Raw genomic sequence first — 20,256 nt, 5'->3', positions numbered from 1 at the left:
AGCTGCAGGAGAAGCTGGACATGCTCCTTGCCAGCAAAGGACTAGCACCACTTCTGACACACAAAGCAAAGTTTATACAACAGCACTTAGATCTGTTTCTGTGAAACTTGGCCCATGGCTGAAAGCCAACAGGGTCAACACCACGCAGCGGTTCAGTTTCACAGTGGATCCCCTTTTCAGATAGCCCTGGGCTGACATATCCCACTGTGTTCCTTGTGTTATTTTTTAACAGGGCAACCTGTGGAGAGGTCAGCAAATGAAACCTCTGGACTGGCTTTCCCAGGCAGCCATTCCCATTTTACTTTCAAGAATTCAGTATCCCTGAGGAGACATGCATCTGGGTTATTATCCACAGCTCAAGAAAACATATTTATGTATGGCAGGGGGGTTGGAACTTAATCTTAAGGATTGAATCTTAAGGTCCTTTCCAACCTTAACTATTCTATGTGTATTTAGACATTAATATGTTTACATACATAAACATGCATTCTTTGTACAAAGCCATGCTCATACAGTATTAGCACTCTCCCAACCCTCAAAGAAATCAGGTCAGGCTAACCTCATCACAAATCTATTACAAGTGTGGTAAAACCTATAGAAGTATATTATAGAAGCTTCTGTAAAAGTTAGGTCATGCCACAGGCCATGCAATAATCTGAAATCTCAGCTGACAGGAAAGCCAAAGCACTGGGTTGGATTTCAAAGAGTTCACGTCTGTTTGGTTTTAAAATCATGCCATGAAAATGTAAAGACAGTTTCCATCATATCAATGCTTTGATCCAGACAGCCCCAGGAATGTGGTAAGAAACCAATGGACCTTCTGAACAATATAGTTTGTCATATACATAATTGCCCAAGCACTATTTTTACACAATTCCCTGGTTAAAGGAGCACAGGTCTTTTTGGAAGACACAACAGCTGTGTGGGAGACCACAATGAAGTATTTATATGTTGAGAAAGGTTAGCAACATTAATAGCTAAAATTGTGAATGAAGTCCTTAAATAAGTAAAACTGTATACAAGTGTGTAAACAGACATACCGAAAAGCCTGTGCACACATAAAAATGTTGATACATTACATACATCATTATTGCTAATGTTGAGATAGACGTTTTCTATTCCACCTGAGCGATATGCTACACAAGATAGTTATTTCCTCTGGTTTTGATATCAGATCACATGACAGGAATCTTTGTATTACTTTTATGTTTTAGTGAACACCGCTTTATGACCTGGCTCTTTAGTTTTATTCCCCACTTAAATAAATGCATTTTATGTACCAGTTTGGAAATAAAAAGAGGATGCTTCAAATTCTTCAAATAAAGTCTACTATTAAAACTATTTAAAGCCACAATATGAAGAAAACATAAGAATTTTTATAGTCTAGTTTTAAAAACATATGTTTAGCTCAGCGAATAAATCTGTTCATGTAAACTCTGCAGCATTCAAACAAATGTATAAATGTTCAAGCTGCTAAAACCCAGACACAGTTTCTAGTTCTCCTATTATTTAATCCAATCTACTGAAAAGGACATTAGAGAATTTGAAGTGTCTGCTTTATAATGAGACAAAGCTGGCAAGATAGTTTTAAACAAGCGTAGCAATTATAAAACAGTTCCTTTGGCCACCTTGAGAAATGCACTCTTAGGATTATATAGAAGTACAATTTGCAATTCTGCTAGATTTGCACCATACCCATAAAATTCTCCTTTCCCTTTCAGTACTCTTCAATCAATGTTAAAGGTAATTGCTGTGCTGATCTCCAGCTTACATTGAACAGATGAGCGCTAGTAAATCAAGAGCTGTCCAAATCTCCTGCCATGGATTAACATATGCAGAATGGCTGCTTGCCCATGACTGGAAATCCTTCTGATAGCTTAATGCTGTCAGGTGCTTCATTTCCACCGGCCAAAACATAATTTAAGATTCCAGAGGACAAATTCTTCAGGCTCCATTTCAAGCACACAAGCATGTGAACACGGTTAAAACCCACTAATTTTGTCAAGATGCTTTTGTCAAATATATTTCACTGGTGCACAGTATCTATGTTCATTTACAAATACAACCTTACAAAAAACAATCAGTTTTGAAAACTAAACAGCAGCAGAAGATGCAGACAAAGATGACAGCAGCAGAAGTTCTGCGGGTACTGTTAGTATGACATTTCTAATATTGGACTACAGTCTCTGGTTGGAGAAAAGAAAATCTATGAACATATTTAGCCATACAAAAACCCCATTATCTAGGTGAACATCCTGTCCACATTTAGAGTCTTAAAATGCTACTTTTCATCTCTGAAAGCATAAGGGGTCTGAGTATTTCTTTATGAGACATAAAAACCTCTGTGCTGACAAATTTTCAATCTGAAGTCAAAAAAGGGGAATGGGACAGGACAGCATGAACAGAAGGCAGTGGCCAGCCAAGGCAGAAGGATTTACAGAAGAGATGGTTTGCCAAGGGTTTTCTGGAGAGGGCAAGGAGGGGGTGGAAGCTTGGAACAAATTAATGGGCAAACTGTTCCAAGCACCAAGATTGGCATGGGAAGATGTGTCCAAAAGACTGCGGCTCCAGGTTTGTGTTACTTAACATCACTGTCTAGCTATCTAACTATACTGCTACTAAACACCATGAATAGCAACATGTTTCTCACCAGCAATATGAATGTGTTGTCATCTAACACCCAAACCTATGAGATCTCCAGTGTTCCTGGTAAGGGACAGAGGGGAGAGGGAATGTATGTGGAAGTATAACAGTCGATCAAGAGCACATAGGGTCTGCCTGGGGAGATGTAACCACACTCACTGCCGTCCCCAGGTATCAGCCACCCTAAAGACATTGGTTTACTCATCCAGCTGTCAAAGCTAGGATTGCATATAGAATTCCATATGCACACTCCAAGAGCATCTGAAGGCATTCAAAGCTTAACACCTCACCCAGCTTCAGGTACCTTACAAAACACAAGCAACCCAGCACAGTGGAGCCTGATTACTGCTTGACCAGACATGGGAAACTGCAGGGAAGACTCTCCCAAGATCTCCAACACCACAGCTGCTCCCACTGACAAAAGCAAAGGGACCAGGAAAACACTGAGAAGGAAAGAACACATATCTCCATTTTAGGATCCTATGTTAGGATCAATAGCCAGTCCCAAAAGAGGATGGAGGATGCAGAGAAACACTGCATTGTCTCAGGAGTGTTCTTTTCATTGTGAAAGGGATCAGTGGGGAAGAAGTCCCACAGCCTGTGCTTCAACTGTCAGTCAAAGGAATCGATGGACAGATGTCACAGAGGACAGAGGCAGACAGACACCCTTTTCCTTTCCTGCCTCTGGATGCAGTGCTGAGTTCTCAGTGCAGTGCCAAAGGGACAGGGTGATGGGCACTGCTCTGAGAGATGATGGTTTGAAGGAGGAAAGCACACCCTCTGCAGGCTGAGAAACTAAGAGACTGGAAAACATTATTTCTCTATGCAAGCAAAGAGGACTCAATGTAATTTCGAAGGCGGTTGACAGGGATTTTTCATAGATTCACTGAAATGCATGAAGAAGAATTCAGTATATCCAAATCAGCAGAATAAAGGGGCAAATCTATGGTTTATAAGCAGTTCCGCTGCCCCTCCTGTGCTGGGCCCACATCACCCCTTCCACCTAAATAGAAGAATAGACATATAAACAAAATAAAATAGGAATAAGCCTGCACAGAACAAAATACTTTAAGAAATGAAAGTGTAACAAAACATTTTCAGTTATTACATTATTTTCTATTATTAAGGTCAAATGAAAATTATTCACTTGAATTCTTTTTACTGATTTGGTTTTGGTTTCTTTTGTTTTGTTTTTTTAAAGTGGGATTCCTTGTGATATTTTCCAGAAGAAAAACACAGAACAGATAGACAAGAACATCATCTACTTGCTAATTTTTTAACAGATCAAAATAGATTTTGAACACTTACCACAAGGCTTCCATCACTGTAAATAACTATGGAACTACAAATTAAGCATAAAACTAATCAAACAGACATCGAGTAACTAAAGTGTGTCCACGGAAAAGATGAATACAATTATAGTTCAGCAATTTGAGAAGAGAATATTTTAAATAAGTAGGTAATTAAGTTAAGAGAGGCCTAAAGAAAGATTTCACACTCACATTCATATGCTGAAGCAGTTTAAAAATAGAGAGTAAGAACTGCCTGACTTCACCTTTTAATTTTAGCTGGGTGATAAGCTGGTCCCAAACACATAAAGGCACAGCAGGATTTTTTCTCAGCAAAGTGCCCTTCGTATTTTTATGCAAAGGAAATGCAGCATGTTCTATTAATATCCTGCTGTAGTCCTAGATAAGTCTAGGCACCCTTTCCATCAGGAAAAAATCCCAGTTTGCTGCTTCAAATCACTTGTACTCTCACAGACATATACAGAAGCTGGAGAACCTCCCGACCACTGCGCAGGTAAATAACATCCACACAGGAAAAGACACTTACTTAGTTTTCCCATCATCCATCTCTTGCAATTACTAAAGCTGTAAGCAAGCCACTTTTTCTCTCATGAGGAAGGAAAAGCAAATGACTGAGTCTGCACCTTGAGATAAGCTTAACTTCATTCTCATTTTAATTAATAGCTGGAAAAGAAAACATTGATGCCAGCTAGACCAAGACTACATGGAGAAAGCACAGAAAAATACCCAGGAAAGATGTTTGACTTAACACCAGCATAATGCCTAGGCTCTCCTGAAGCAGCTAGGGAGAAGTACATCAGCTCTTCCCCACATACATCTTCTGGGAACAGCTCCCTCACACCTTACCTCTGATTAACCTAACCCAAACTTCCCCATAGCAGCTCTCAGCCCATCCCACACCGTTTCAGTCTGGCAAATTCTCAGAGCAGAGCAGAGCAGAGCTGAAACCCTTCCTGCTCAACAGCACCACACAAAGAACGTTTCCGTCCTTCAGGGAATGGTGGAAACAGAGGATATCCAGCATGCAGATTATTTTTCCAACATATTCTTCCCAAAGTGCCAGCTATCCAAGTGAAGGACAGATTCTCCTCAGAATCCTCAGTTGTCTCAAAAGCACCTTTTTAATTAGCTATCAAGCTAATTTTGCTTGATAGATGGTAGTGGTTAAAACCTTGGCAGGAGTCTGAGTTAACCCTGCAGTGAAAACAAGCCTGCTAAATTCCCCCCTTGACTTGCTCGTATTTTAGAGCAACAATCAGCAATAAGACTCTAGATTCATTCACCCCAATTATGTTTAGCCTTTAATTATGGATTCATCTTAGGCTCCACTTGCATACTTCTCACATGTGTAAATACTGGTCACCGATTCATTCCAGCCACTTCTGCAAATAAGCATTTGCAGTATTTATTTGCCAAGGAGATGAAATGTGAGTTAGTGGAAGCTTGCATTAGCAGCCTGCTGGTCAGCAATTACTAGGCAAGGATGCCCTGCCATTCTTATCTATAGCCCACTACCGTGGTGAACTGCTTGCCCAAGAGCATAGGAGGTCCCTACTGTCCTCTGAGTGACCTGCTTCCCATCCATTCAGTTCTTGAGGACATAAAGCAGAGCACAACACTCACACAGATGAACCTAGGAAGATGTATGTAGTTTGCTTACGCCCATATAACTGACATCTTTTGTTTCTAATCTTAACAAAGTTTTGCATTTCTAATTACTGTCTTTTTTTCCACAATCCTACCCCAATCCTAATTCATGTTAAAAGTTCCATACTGTTCTGAAACCTTTTTTCCATTATGATGAGCAGATGACAGGGATTGCCTTTTCTTCCAGCTGAAGCATGCTTTGCGTTTCATTTGTACATGTTATTAGCTCATTTACTCTTGTCACTCCTAGCATTTCTAGTTTGAGTGTCAGATACCAAAACTGGCCCAGGCATCAATAGCACTCTCTTCCCACCACAGTAATGACACCTTCCACTTGACTTCTTGCATCAAACAAAGCTAAACCACTTGAAACTAAGGATTGAAGAGACGACCAATTCTGTTTCTTTTACTGAAGATCCCTCTATTTTAATCAGAGATGCCTCCTTGCAAGAAGGTTGTCAGCTGATATTTTTACCTTCTCCCGCTCAAGTTCAACACAAAGTTTGTAGGGTGAGATCATCACTCACTGTACCACTATTTATAGTTAGTTACTATATCCTTATCCTAAGAAGACCCTAATCAACAAAGCTTCTGATCCTCCTAAATTAAAATTTTAACATGAAGGATTTTTTATTTGAAGGAGCTTTTAATATTAATTATATTTCTGATTTCCTTGCTCTTAAATAAATAAATAAATAAGGAACATTCAATTAAAAGACCACCAATTCTTCTTCCTTTCCTTTTTCATAACAGTTCACATAATGCTTCTCTATCACACCTCTGTGTAAAGAAATAATTCATGGGTTATAAGTACGAGGGGCTGGTTTTATTTGCAAAGGATAAAGATATTCAATTTATCTTTCCCTCTTCTAGAAAGGGAAAAAATATCCCTTTGGAAGAGTTTACCATGCAGACACACCCTTTCCTTCTACACAATCCCCTGGTCCCTTCAGCAAGGTAATACACCAGGCTCCACCAACTGGTAATACATCCCTGGCAAAGCAGTCCAGATTTCTGAAGGAACCATACAAAATATTCATTAATTGCTCAAACAAGCAGCCAAGTCTGCTTCCAGAGCCCATCCAGCAGGATCCAAATCCAGGGAACAATAGGAACCTCTCCTCTGGTTTTATTAGACTGTCCGGTAGGGCCCTAGTATATAAAAAGCATTCTCCAGGTCTTATCAAAGATGCAATATAGTCACTATAGTCTCACAGCCAGGCTTCCAGGGGCTCCAGCAACATCATTACCATCACACCCTGGCACCATAAAAGAAAGCCTGCTGTTCTCACCGCTGCCATCCATGTGGTTCTGTTCTTAGGATAGTGGTGACTCCTAAAAGCTGGTCACTCTCCCAGCTTCCCTACAGATAAATAAGTACAATTACCTCAGGGAATTTAAATTAAGAGCTGCCTCTCTGTCTCACACAGTTATATACAACTCTGTCTTGTTTAAGCTTGAAGAAGCACTTTTTTCCGGCTCCCTTGACAATTCTCTGATTTCTTAAGAGCAAGGGCTGGAGGCAGGGGGCGAGAAATGATGTACTACTCCAAGTCTGCCCGGGTTACTGAAACATGTAACCCCAGATCTGGGGTCCATTTGTCACAAATCACACCCTTGGACAGTCTCAGCCTTGTCCACTGGGACTCAACCAGCAAGCCTTCCTGCCATGCCGAGCTACTCGTACTGACTGCCAACGTGGAAGGAAAAAGTAGATACAGAGCTGGTTTGCTGCTCGTCAGGTCCCCCGGCATCCAGCTAAGAGGTGAGAAAACTAAATATAACAAACTTAAAACTACAATTATTGTATGGGAGCTTGCCAGAGCTGCTCTGAAGCTCCTAATGGTCTGTCGGGGATTTATGGATCAGCTGTGAAAATTTACTCACAGCTAAAACTTGCCAATCAAGTCCTCGGCTTTGGAACGCTGCTACCAACTTTCACATAATACAGCTTGAAACTGTAGAAGCACCAAAGCAAAACAGTAGGTTTTAATGCTTCAAAGAAGGACACACAAAGGAAAAATCTGTCATACCAAACAGATCAATAAGAAACGTGTGGAGAGTCTCTTTTCTGTGTGTTTCTATCTTTGTGGAAAAGGGTCTTATTTCTACAGAACGCGAGGAGATTACAAACAAAGCAGTGCCAAGTACTACCAAAATGCACAGGAAAAGGCAGTGTGTGGTACAGAAGAGGCTACAGAAGGTTGTCTTGTAGTTTAGAACAGATTCCCCCCAAAATTACACCAGCAATTCAGAGAGTTAGTTGCTTATATTTTATGTCCTTGCTATATGGATTGGGATAAAATGAGAACTTTATAAAATTTATAAAAGCTCCTCTGAATATAAAGGGAAACACTACAAAATGGTATCTGTTATTTTCATGTTATTCCATTAAAAAAACTGCAGCAAACGTAAAAAACAAACAAACAAACAAAACCCCTGGGAATTTACACAGAAAACAAAGCAAGTGGCCAATTTAGACAGAGATTAAGATTGTGCCTTTTTCCTCCCAAACGTTCAGCATCAACTGGAAGCCAGCTGTGAGAGCCACCTGCAAGCGCAGCGCTATGCGGAGGAGCTGATGGGCTCTTTGTAAACCCCTCTCCACCTCTGACGCTGCAAATCCCTATAGCTAGTGAGGCTTAAACACTCCAGAGGATTGGCTTTAAAACATGTCAGACCATTAATATGCTATTAAGAGGCACAAAGGAGCATGGATTCCTACTCCTCCCCGCTCCATGCTCTCTTTTAAAAGAGAAGTTTCAACGCTGGAGCACAAGATAACTTTCTGTTGTTTTCTTTGGCTTCTACTGTATCAGGTCTCTCCTGTCAGCAGTTACTGATCTTAACATTTCCCTGCAGGATTCCTAGTGACCTGGCAAAAAACAACAAACAAAACCCCGAACAAACAAACAAACCCAAGCAGCAAATAGTCATGCAGCCTTGCGGACTTAGATGACAGGATCTGATCCTCTAAAGCCTTTCGTAAGTAATGTAAGGCTTTACATGTGCATGTGCATGAATAAGGCTTTGCAAGATTAGTTTCATAGTATATACACTATATCCTAACAGGAATTCACCTGTCTTATTTACCACTGACAAGCAAAGTGGCTTGGCCACCTACCACACTCATGTAATAAGTAAAATGTGTTGCTTTACTCTACACAAATATACTTTAACCATCTAAGCAAAATTACTAGGTCACTTCCAGCCTTTGCCAATTTCCATTTTACTCCTTTTTTTGGAGGGAAATTCAGTCCTTTAATACTGTGCAATGCAGAAAACCTACAAAACCTAGGTTTTGTCTTTTAGAAGTCTGATCTACCAAAGATATGCTGATACGTGATTAACTTAAAATTTATTGTCAAATTTGTAGCAGTTAGTTAGCACTTTTTAACTTCTCCAGGAGCTGGAAAAGAGAAGGCATGCTCAAATAATATCCAAAACAGTGCAGAAAACACAAGAGTTGACTTGGATTCTGCACCAAGGAACTTTTATTGTTTTGTTTACATCATTTTAGCCATGACCTGTTTGCCCACGCTGCCAACAGAGGTATCCAAAAATACCATCCCAGTCAACCACTATTGTTCTGTACTACTTCAAACATGTTCACCTCTAGACACGACAAGGGCACTTTCCTAAGTGTAATGCATGTCAGAGTAACCTGAGGCAAACCTATTGGGCCATCTCAAAGAGAGTCAACAGAAAAATGCCAGCAAAAGGGTAAGCCCTGCTTGTACCATCAGGAGAAGGTGTTGCTGCAGGATAGAATAGTGACCTTGAATGAAGCAGTAAAGAAAAGAGCCCAAATGTTTGGTTGTGTGTTGGCAGGACAGTGGAAAGCTGTAGGTGACCTTATAAGAATGTGCCATGAGTGGGGCACAAATGGATGGCGCAGAGCACATGGATAGCAGGAGTGTGAATGTTAAGATGTGTTAATGGAAGAGTTTGAAAGATAAGAGGAGCCTAGGGCTGAAAAAACATCTCACCCTAGTTCGTTAATATTTCTCTCTGTGGTTTTGGGAGACATCTTTTCTCTAAATCCCAACCTCAATCTGAATTGTGCATAATCTCTGGCAAAGAATTTTATGTGGGGGAGCAAAGGAAATCTCTGACAATCACTGGAGTGGCATCCAGACCTCAAACCACTCAAACACACATAGCTATGCGCAGCTCTGCAGGGTCTGGAGCAAACTTCTCTATACCAGAAGTTAATCTGCTTTCACTCCAGTGCCAGGCAGAGCAGAAAGCAGGGTGGAAAAGACACTATTAAAGCATTATATGGCATTTTGTTCTTAATAAGTAAAATTTTACTCTATAGGTAAAATCGCAAACAATTTTATTCTACACTTATTTTAAAAACTGAGGTAAAAAAGAGAACAATAAAAGTTGGTCAGTGAAATTAACTGTATGTATCATAAACCTAATAAAATTACTTAGCACATCTTCCACTAAGAGGAGAACATGTTAATCAGCACAGACAGAAATAATATTTCCTACTGCAGAAACAGACTCTGGTTAATTTACTGCTGCTTTTTAACTGTACAATATGTAGAAGCCCACCAAAGAGTATTTATTATCTCAGTAAAGGAAACCATCATGTCGCTTTTTGCAGAGGTACTTTTAGTCTATTTCTTAAAACAAAGATTCAACTATAAGTAAAGATGCAAGAGAAACTCTTCCACATTCCCAAAGAAGTGGCACCGGCTCACAGACAGCAAGAACTCACACACCTCTCCCCCTCCAGGAAAAAAAACACAACACATAAAACACAGCTTTGACACTATCAAATGTAAGACATTTTACATTGCCTGAATTCTAGTATTCTGCAGCCTACTGTACAGAAAATCATAAGATTTGTGGCAAGTTGAGGAAAGCTAATACAAGATAACATCAGATCTTTTGGTATCTCAAAGCCAGTAAGCCAGGGAAGGGACCAAGTGATCAGAAATCAAGCCAGGGAACTTGCTCATCATACCCTTTTCTCTGTCCATCCTGGCCAGCAGAAGACATTACTCAAGGAAACAGGAGTTAAACACTTCCTCATCCTGTCCCTGTCTTCTTCTAGTAAGAAATTTATCCAGGAGTGATGAAGCAGAATATTCTCCCATTCCTCTTAAAGCAGTCACCATCATTAACACCTCATGTAACACAGACTTTAGAGTTAAAACCATGCAGGAGATGGACTACACAACCAGTATAGCTACAGATTCGTATCACTCCCAGAGGCAGGCAGGACTCAGGGAATCTTTGGAGCATTCTGCAAAGGCTGGTGAGACACCTGCATGTCTTTCAACAACGGAGATGACGGAGGACAAATCTGAACAGCATCATTTAGAGCAACAGGCACCCAGTGCAACCCCACCCTGGTCCTACTCAGCTCATCTCCCAACAGAGACACACAGAAAGCTAACAACAAATCCACCTTCCTTGTAGTTGCTCAGATGCACAAGATAAATATGCAGCTTGTGCTACAATCAACATCAGTTAAATTCGCATTTGACAAGTTTAGACACACACAGAAAAATGCTGTAAGCCTGCAACAAAATAATTGCCTGTGCACTCATAAATACTGATCCTTTAAGAAAACAAGCCTTTGCCCCTTTCCTGCAACAGAATACCCTATGCTTTTATTTGGCATCTTTTCTAGAGAGGCAAGAGGCATTTGTAAAACTGGCTAGGCTTCACTTGTCAGAACAGGACAGATATTAAATGTTTCTAAAACCCAAAGGGGCAAGTTTTCTGGTTTCACCCAGTGCATCAAGTGACAGCTTCACTGTGACGGGTCATTAGCGTGACAAAGAGAAAGCGGCTGGACATGGAAGGGCAGAGGCCAACAGAGCGATTACATCCTTAAATCAACTATAAAACGTTACAAAGGATGAACAGGTGGGGAAGAAGGAGAGAGTATATTCCGGGGAATAAAGTCAGTCTGATAAAGTCTAGCTGCAAATCAGATCAAAGGAGTTCATTTAAATAATAAAAAATAATAATCAAGACAGCTTACTCTTCAGAAAAAAGCAGCTTCTATTTGAAGGAGTATTTTCAAGTGACTGAAATTATTACTTCATGCAAACAATTAATTTTTTACCCTCCTAAATAAATTTCTGCTGTCATCTACGAAGTATAAATATTTCTGTGAAGATCTTGTGCCTCCCATTCTGACAGTCCCCAGGAAGGATCAGAACTAAAAGTTATTGAGGCTTTTACCCATCTTCATTTTCCTTTCCTCCAATGGAGTCAGAAAGATGTTAGCATCATCTCCACAGAGAAGCAGTAGCTCACCAGGTCACATGTAACTATTCAAAGGAGTTACATGTTAGGCGCACACAGCTTTGAATGGAGAACGGCTAAATTAAGAAGAAAACCAAAAAACCACATTTCCCAGTCTTCCCACTGATGGGAACAGTAGTATTAAATTTCCAATAATAGAGCAACCTCCAGGCAACATAGTTTCTGTAAAGATGACTCCACAGCCATGTGTTGAGCTCAAAACCCACTTAGTATGTTGCTTGTTATCAAGTACGTATTATTTAACTCTTTACTAAAGTTGATATCAGTGCTGTTACCTCTCTTTCCACTAAAATATGTGAAAGAATTTTGACATTTCTGGGCAACTCAGAATGGATTGATATCTGATAATACAAGCCAGATTACATGGAGACGTTTGCATGCAAGGCATTCCTTTTAAATTGTTTGTACCTCCGTGCTCTCTCTTCAAGCCTTAAATTCAATTTTACTGCGCTTTTCTCTCAATAAGCTGTTGGCTTTTAAATGACAGTTAAAACAAAACAAACAGAAAAACAAACACAAAAGATTTCAAGACAAAGAAACCCACATTTTCAGTAATTTTTGTTTAAAACAGAGAACATCCATATGATTAATTCATCTTTAGGCTTTGGGTCACACCTGATATACAGGAGGGGTCAGTTGTCTTCATAAAAAAAAAAAAAAGGGGGTTTTTTGTTTGTTTATTTGTTTTCAAAGTATTTTAAATGAGAAATGTTAAGAAAAGGAAATGTTAAGAGAAAAGAGAAACCTTCATTACCTGACTTGAAGGTAATGATCATTGCTGATGCTACTGTCTGTAAGAACTTAAAAGCAAGGCACCCCGCAGGTGTCCCTGTCCCTGCCTCTCCATGCACACTCACATGTGGCACACACATCGTTAGTCCTGATTTTAATGCCAGGTGAGGTCTAAGAGCCTCAATAATTGCACAGCAAGGAGCCAGACAATTGCAAGGAAGCTGAGGTTCCCTCGCTGTGTGTTTCACAAGGTACAGAGATGATGAATGGGAAACACAAGGAGGAGTTTAATAACGCGGGTTTAGTTCCCATATTCCGCGGTGAGTCCCACACCATGCAGTCTGCTTTTTCAGCTCCTGTCTCTTGTTTGGGTAAAGCTTCTCAGCTCAGACAGCTACAGCACTTTCTGTTTTGTTTTCATCTCCATTCAGGGATCTTACATAGCTGGTACAACACAAACTCCATAAGTTTTCAGGGCTCTGTCGGGCAGGGAAGCAACTCATATTTTGGAGATGTACTTTAAAAGGCAAATAAATATGGAAAGCCCAGATCAGTAACAGTAAGAAGAGAAACAGCAAAACCAGTGTTTCTCCTAATGTCCCCTTGTTAAGTATCAGTTTAGCCTTTGCCATATACGCCAAACTATTTGCCATGACTAATGTATATAATGGGAGCACATTTCATATTTGATCTCTCCTGAGAGACCTTGAGTTGTGAAAAGAAAAAAAAATAAAATAATAAGAAAATCCCACACTTTGCACAAAATAAACACACAAGGAAGCAAATTTAAAAAGAAAAATGCTTAATGTAATGGGTTTAAGTTAAAAATTAAAAACTTGGAGGTCATTTTTCCCAGTAAGTTTCCTCCTCGCTGCTACAGGAAATAAAGGGCTTAAAGCATTCAGCACCAGCCTGCTTACTCCTGCCTGCCCCCAGAACTGGCACAAACTGATGACGACTCAGGCGCAGATGTTGGAAATTCCATCTTCCTTCTAGAGGAGCTCAAAATCTTGAGGGCACAATCCTTTAGGAAAAAAAACCACCAACTTTGGTTTTCCCCCCATCGTTTTAAGATGTCTTTATTTGATTTGTAAAACAAACATATACTCCTGTATTGACACAGGGAGTTAAAAACTACTCCATTTCCGCCAGACAGATATTACCCATGACAAATCATTAGAACTGAAAGCATGGAACCAGCCATGAAAACATACAACGAGATTGCACTTCAACATAATCAGGTCTCCTGTAATTATGGAGTTCACTTGTGGCACATTTTAAGCCAGAACTCTCACAGAAAGCACTGTTCATGCAACATCTTTACAGTCAGCCCACAGCCAGCACTCGGTCCTTCCTCTCAGTTATTTCCAGCTAGTTGCTCCATCGGACTGCAATGAATCACACACCTGGAATTATTAATAGGAGTCTCTATTCACTCATGCTGCTTAGGCACTCCAGTCAACCTAACGGCAGGTGCCAAAATGTGTCACATGCCAAGCTGTCAGCTAAAAGTTACATTTTGCAATGTAATTGCGAATTATAAACAAAACCTCTACATTATAAATAAAAACACTCTTATAAAAGCAGACTTACCAAAGTGGGGGGGGGGGGGGGATATAAAACAAACCAGCAGTTCCGAAAACACATTAATTTTCTATGCAGAACAGGTATTTGAGGTGGTCTTAGAGATTCCCCATACACATTTAACTTGCTGGTACTATAGACCATGCCCTGCATTTCCACTCCTTCCACGCCACCACGGTACAAACCAGTTATGAACGCTACCCAACACCATTACGATTGTCCTTCTTCTCAGTCTTCCATTTTATTTCATATGCGATGGTATGTTTTTTGTAAGTCCTCCTCTGTAGTGCATAAATTCAGGGTTCCCTTCCCCTCTTGCTTTTTCATTCTCAGCTCTACAACTTTAGGGCTTTGACTGCAACAAGACTTTTACTTTTGGAAAATAAGTAGTATTTTTCCATCGAACATCACAACAAGCTGAATAGGCAGCAAGTTAAGTGCTCTGTAAATCTTATGACTGGACCTTTATTATCAACTGAAATGATGTTGTCACTCAGGGGGAAATTACAACATGTAAACAGCATATTTCAATTTATGTCCTATTGTATTCAGGTACTATCAGCATGGAATTTCAAACTAGGCATTCAGTTATATTTTAATATTAAAGTTATAAATATTAAAGCCAAGATGCATTTAACGCATTTGGTACGTGCTACCTGCGTCACACAAGTTCAGCCATTGTAGCTGCTATCAAAAACACTTCAGATCTCCAGTGTCACTATGTTTTAATCCTTCTTCACTGCTCAGTGTTCACAATGAAAGTTTAGCAGCTGCCCATGTAGAAAGTAATTTCTTAAATTATATTTGTCTTCAGCTAACATCTGTACAAATTTCTAACAAAAGCACTGTGAGGGGAGAAAGAAGGAAACCAAAGAGCTTCCTAAGTTTAAACAGTATAATCAAAACTAGAAGTGTTAAAACGGGGAGATCCAGCTAAGATCCACCACGCAATATTCAGACCCACAGGCTCTGAATTAGCATTCTGCGACTGCACACTTGTTTACTGCAGCTCCCAAAGCAAAAACATGGCAAATGTTTAAAAAAAAAGAAAGTCAAGAAAAGCAAAATGCTCAGGAAAAGAGGTCAGTGTTTTCCTTCCTGGTAATGAACCTGCGACTTCATTTTGTAGAGCAATCACTGCTTTCCGTTCTGTTTTGCCAGTCATAACACCCATTCTAGCATATTAGAAATAAACTCAGAAGAGCAATTGAAGATATTCCTTAACATCTCCCTTCCTAACAATCACTGAATATCCAATTCAGATTATAAACTACCAAGATGTTCTCAGCAAAGCAAAATAGAATTTGCCTGCGTTTCCAATTAAATGCAGGGTGGAAATTTATTAATCATCAGGTAAACACATAGGCCCACATCAAATTATGCTGTGCTGTTGCAAAAGTGTACGATCAAGTTGCAGGACCTTAGATGGAGCTGTTTGACATCTGCCATTCTGCGTCATATTACCATGACAAAGAAGAACATGGCACCTCTCTCAAATGTTTCCATTAAAGATAGGCTGGAAGGGAAAACGTTTCGAGGTTTCCTACCTATATAATTCCCTACCAGGCACAATCATCGAAGAAACGATGCCTTTTAACATAATGTGCGCTGCACCAGGTATACAATCATGAAGCAGTGTCGACAGCTTCACTGATCTAACTCACGATACACATCCACGTAAAGTCTTAGTAAACATGAACAAATAAGGGCCATCTTTAGAGAGGGCAGTTTAGAATTTAAGATTGATTTTGAGTAAGTGCAAATTACCTTTTGGTTGCACGATAATTCACACATAGCACTGCAGCTGCCCAGCGGATTTAGGAAGCGACCATTAATGTTTCAGTTTCAATGCAAACTCCCAAGTCTGCATTTCCAATTAGGAAATGTGGGTAGCAAGAACCATTAACGTTTTCACAACAAAGTTGCAAACCATGATTTAAATGCAGACAAAACCCAAGCATCAACAAACTTATGGGCCATACTCCATAACGACTTTAAAAGTCCAGGTTCGTACATATTTATAAAAGATAACACAATTCCCGGCTTAAAACAACGTTCACACTCTGAGCTTGCTGTAACATTAAAGCATACACACACATAAATATTTATATACGTGCGCATATGTATTTTGCAAATATAAGTGAGAAAACTGAAAGCATTTCCTCCGTTAGCTGCACTGTTGGGTTTTGTTGACAAACCGATACAGGAGATGCCTAAGCTGGTGCCTTCCATAAAGGGGTGTTGTAGGAGAGCAGAGCAAGCCCAGCGGCGAGGCCGCTGCAGCTCGACCGTGCTTTGTCCTACTCGCGCTCTGCTTGGCGGCCAAACACGGGCCCCGTCCAGTTCGTGGCCAATGTCAAAAGCGATTCTCAACCTACCCAGCGTCCCACTCGTCATCTCGAGCGGCAGATCTTAAAGTAATAGAAGGCAATTCTAACGGCTCCGTAACTCGGCATTCGCTGGTCAATTTATTGCTCCGTTATAAGCCCCCATCTCTTTTAACACGTTACGGCTTGAGAAAAATCACATACAGTGCATGCAACGATCTTGAATCGGCACAGACCAACTTCTGTATTACTCATACTTCACGTACTAACTACGGAGCATTACAGTTTCTCTTCAAGCTTCTCATTTAGCCAGAAAAGTATCGCTCGCCCCACTGCATCTGTGTAGCAAAAACACATTTGCCCTCTCTTTACAGCTAGAAATCCGAATAGCAAAATGCCCTTCGCAGCGCTGCCCTCGCTAATGCGCTGCCCTCATTAATAAGCCTTCCACGCATGCACAGGTTACTTTTTCTGGGACAGTTCTGCAGCGATGCGATCGCTTCTAGCACAAGATGAGCCCCGAACCCCAGGCCGGAGGAGAAGCCGCCCCAGCCCTCCAGCCAAGGCGAGGCAGCGGGGCCGGGGCGGCCGCGCAGCCCCGACCGCGGGAAGGCGAGGAGAACCCTCCGGACGGAGCGGACCCCGCCCGGAGGAAACGCGGTGCCGGGGCGAGCCCTCGGGACACCGACACCAGCGGCTCTTCGGGCTGGAAACTTCTGCCGGGAAGCGGGACCGGCGCCGGTCTTTACGGGGAACGCGCCCCGCAGCAGCACCGGGCGGCGGAGGCTCGGCGCGGCACCGCTCGGCCGGGGCCGGCCCCGCCGGCTGTCAGTCTGCCCGGGGGAAGGGGAGGGGGGCACCGCCGCCGGGGAGGGAGAGCGACCCGCGCCCGCCCTCCTTCCCTCCCTCCCGGCCCGGCGCGGCGGATCGCGGGGCGGCTCTTACTTGTGGAGGAGCTGGGGCAGGCTGGGCGGCGGCGGCATCCCTCGGCCGGCGCCCCGGCTGGGGGCCCCGGTGCGGGCATCGCTCTCCGGCGGGTCAGCGCCGCGGGGGGCCGGGGCCTGGCTCATGGCAGCGGCGAGGACCATGCGGGGAGGCCCCTGCGGCGGGAGGCGCGGACGGCCGCGCAGCCCTCCGCCGCGGCGGCGGGAGGGAGGGAGGGAGAGAAGGAGGGAGGGAGAGAAGGAGGGGGCAGAGCACCGGCCCGGGAGGCAACCACGCTCCCCCCGCAGCCCCCCCTCGCCGGGCTGGCGACGGCGGGACAGGCAGCCCCCTGCGCCTGAGCCCGCCCTGCGGGAGGGCAGCCGCTACCGGCCGGAGGCGGCCGGCGCCGCACAGGAGGTTCCGCGGCGCTGGCGGGGCCGGAGGGGCGGGCGGCCTGGACCAGCACCGGTCCGTCCCGGCCCTCCCCTTCTCGGCGGCCCCACCTAGGCGCCGAGCCCGCTCCCTCCTTGCCTGCCTCCGCGGGCAGCGGTACAAGCGGTTGTGCGCCGTGTGCCGGCCGGGCGCACCTGGCCCTGCCCGGTGCGGTAAAGAGCAAGCGGCACCGGTCCGCTCACCCTCAGGCAATGGTTTACAAACATCGAATCTTTCCCCTTCCCAAGGGCAGGAGGGAAAAGTGTGCATATTGGTTTAATCCGTCATCGGTAACACCTCTGCAGAAATGTTACTAGTCATTTATCAGACATAGGCTCTGTCAGCTGATGCAAAACGGAGAGGAGAGTACGCCATAGCCAGCACTATAAACCTTCTCATGTAACGGGGTCATCCCTAAAGCAAATCCCCACTCTGGGCCCACCCAGAGAACCTGCTTTTAATAAAGGATGTCAATCTTGGGCTGCCTCCTTCCAAATACATGCATGAGCAGGATCGAGCCCTACCCAGCAAGGCATTACCTGCTGCCATAATAACACAGGGTTGAGGACTGGAATTGCCGCATGATGATAGGGTGTGACAAAAAGCTTTTACCTGCACATATTTTGGGAGGACATTTCAGATGCCTGATGGAGTAGACATTGTGCTGCTTGTAACAAATAGGTAATGCTGAAAATGTTCCTTCCAGGTCTTCTCGCTTTCTTTTTAACATGCTCTATTAAGGAGGGCTGAGTCAAAGGCCATTGAAGTACTTGCTCCTGCCTCTGTATGCCGTGCACCCACCCCCCAACACACACACTCACACACGCACCAAGGAAAGCAGAAACATCCTGGCATCTTTGAAAGATTAATCCTGATTTAGGGGAAAGATTAATTTTGGAGGGGGTCAGGTTCTCGTCCCCTCTGCACCTGGTGTAATCATTTACAAGTATGTAGCTTTGTAAATGGGTAAAAAATACTAGCACCAGGGACTGGAAAATGTTAAGCTATTTGCATTTATCACGTCCTTTGCTCTTTGCAGATGGAGAGCACTAACCAGGTGCAGGGCAGTGGAGAATTGGGCTGTGTGGGTTTCTGGTTCAGCCAAGGGCTGGTCAGTGCTGTGTAGTGAATAGATGGCTTATCTTCCACCCAAGGGAAGGTAAGATCTGGCAGACAGGTGAGGCAATGCATGGAAACAGAAAGTTCATCATGCAGTGCTATCTTTGCCTGAAGTTTAAAGTGAGTCTCAGGTATCCACTCATCATCCACTGAAAAAGTGGCTTTGTGTGAATTTCCTCCCTGTTACAGCAGCAGATAAAGCCCTTGAGACCAAGCAACAGGCACTCTCTGCTGCCCGTAATTATTTGAGGAAGTGAAAGATGGTGACTCATGGCTCCGAGGGCAGCAAGAGCACAGCTATGACACTAATGCATGGCCCTGGATTAGAAGGTGGATAGTCACAAGAACGTGTTACTTCGCACAGACAGTTATATCACTTGTAAAAATGGATCAAGTGTGTTTTACTAGGCACTACTTCTGCATTTAATACACACAGTGTACAACTCAGCATTCAGCCTCAGCAGGGGCTCTTAAAGCTCTGCAAAGATCTTCTCCATGCACTCCTTTTAAAGCCACAGTCCTCATCCCCATGTCTGCTTTTTCATAGAATCACAGAACGGTTTGGATTGAAAGGGACCTTCCAACATCATCCAGTTCCAACCTACTGCCACAGGCAAGGACATCTTCCACTAGAGCAGGTTGCTCCAAGCCCCGTCCAACCTGGCCTTGAATGCTTGAACTCAGCAGCACAAGTCTTACTCAGATGCCAAGGTATTTCACTGGTTGTCCTACGTGGATATAAATGGGTGGGTGTATTATTGCTTGTGAACAAGCACAGACTAAGGTTCATGGGCTCTCTTCCTCAAGAAATCAATATAAACAGTTTCTGTCCAAGCCTTTCAGTATTCCTGGAGCACTGCCCCAAGAGAGAACAAACAGTAGCTAGGCCAAACAACATAGTTTTAGGGTCTGGATTTTGCAGTAGAACTGAACAAGTGCAAACTGCTATACAAGTTTCTATTCTCCTAAGATGGAATGTGGTTACATATGCACATGGAGAAATCATATCTGTAGGGTTTTTTCCTCAGCTAGAGTCACGATCTGTGTTAGTGTAACAATCAGCTAATGGTGATTTTGGCACTGAACTTGGCAAAACACTGACTTGCCCGTTGCTGATGTCTAATTTATTGTCTATGACTTTAGATTAAAACTGTTGATTTTTTTCAAAGTATCCATGCCATGGGTGTTAGTGAGCACTCATGCAACAAACACTTCTAGCTAATAACTTCAGCTGAGCTTAATAT

The 20,256-nt window shown here is 42.8% G+C and overlaps 1 protein-coding gene across 1 annotated transcript in view; it reads right to left on the bottom strand.

Annotated features, from left to right (window-relative positions):
• RBM20 (RNA binding motif protein 20) overlaps positions 1-17,625 on the bottom strand; it is a 102,595-nt gene extending 84,970 nt beyond the window's left edge. The window contains exon 1 of the mRNA XM_030488605.1: positions 17,483-17,625. Within this exon, the coding sequence (XP_030344465.1) occupies positions 17,483-17,625 (143 nt within the window). The remainder of the gene's footprint in view (positions 1-17,482) is intronic.
• Between the last annotated feature and the right edge of the window lie 2,631 nt (positions 17,626-20,256).

Source organism: Strigops habroptila, chromosome 5 (assembly GCF_004027225.2).
Source record: "Strigops habroptila isolate Jane chromosome 5, bStrHab1.2.pri, whole genome shotgun sequence".
NCBI classification, from domain to species: Eukaryota; Metazoa; Chordata; class Aves; order Psittaciformes; family Psittacidae; genus Strigops; species Strigops habroptila.
This window is presented reverse-complemented; position numbering and strand designations above follow the sequence as displayed.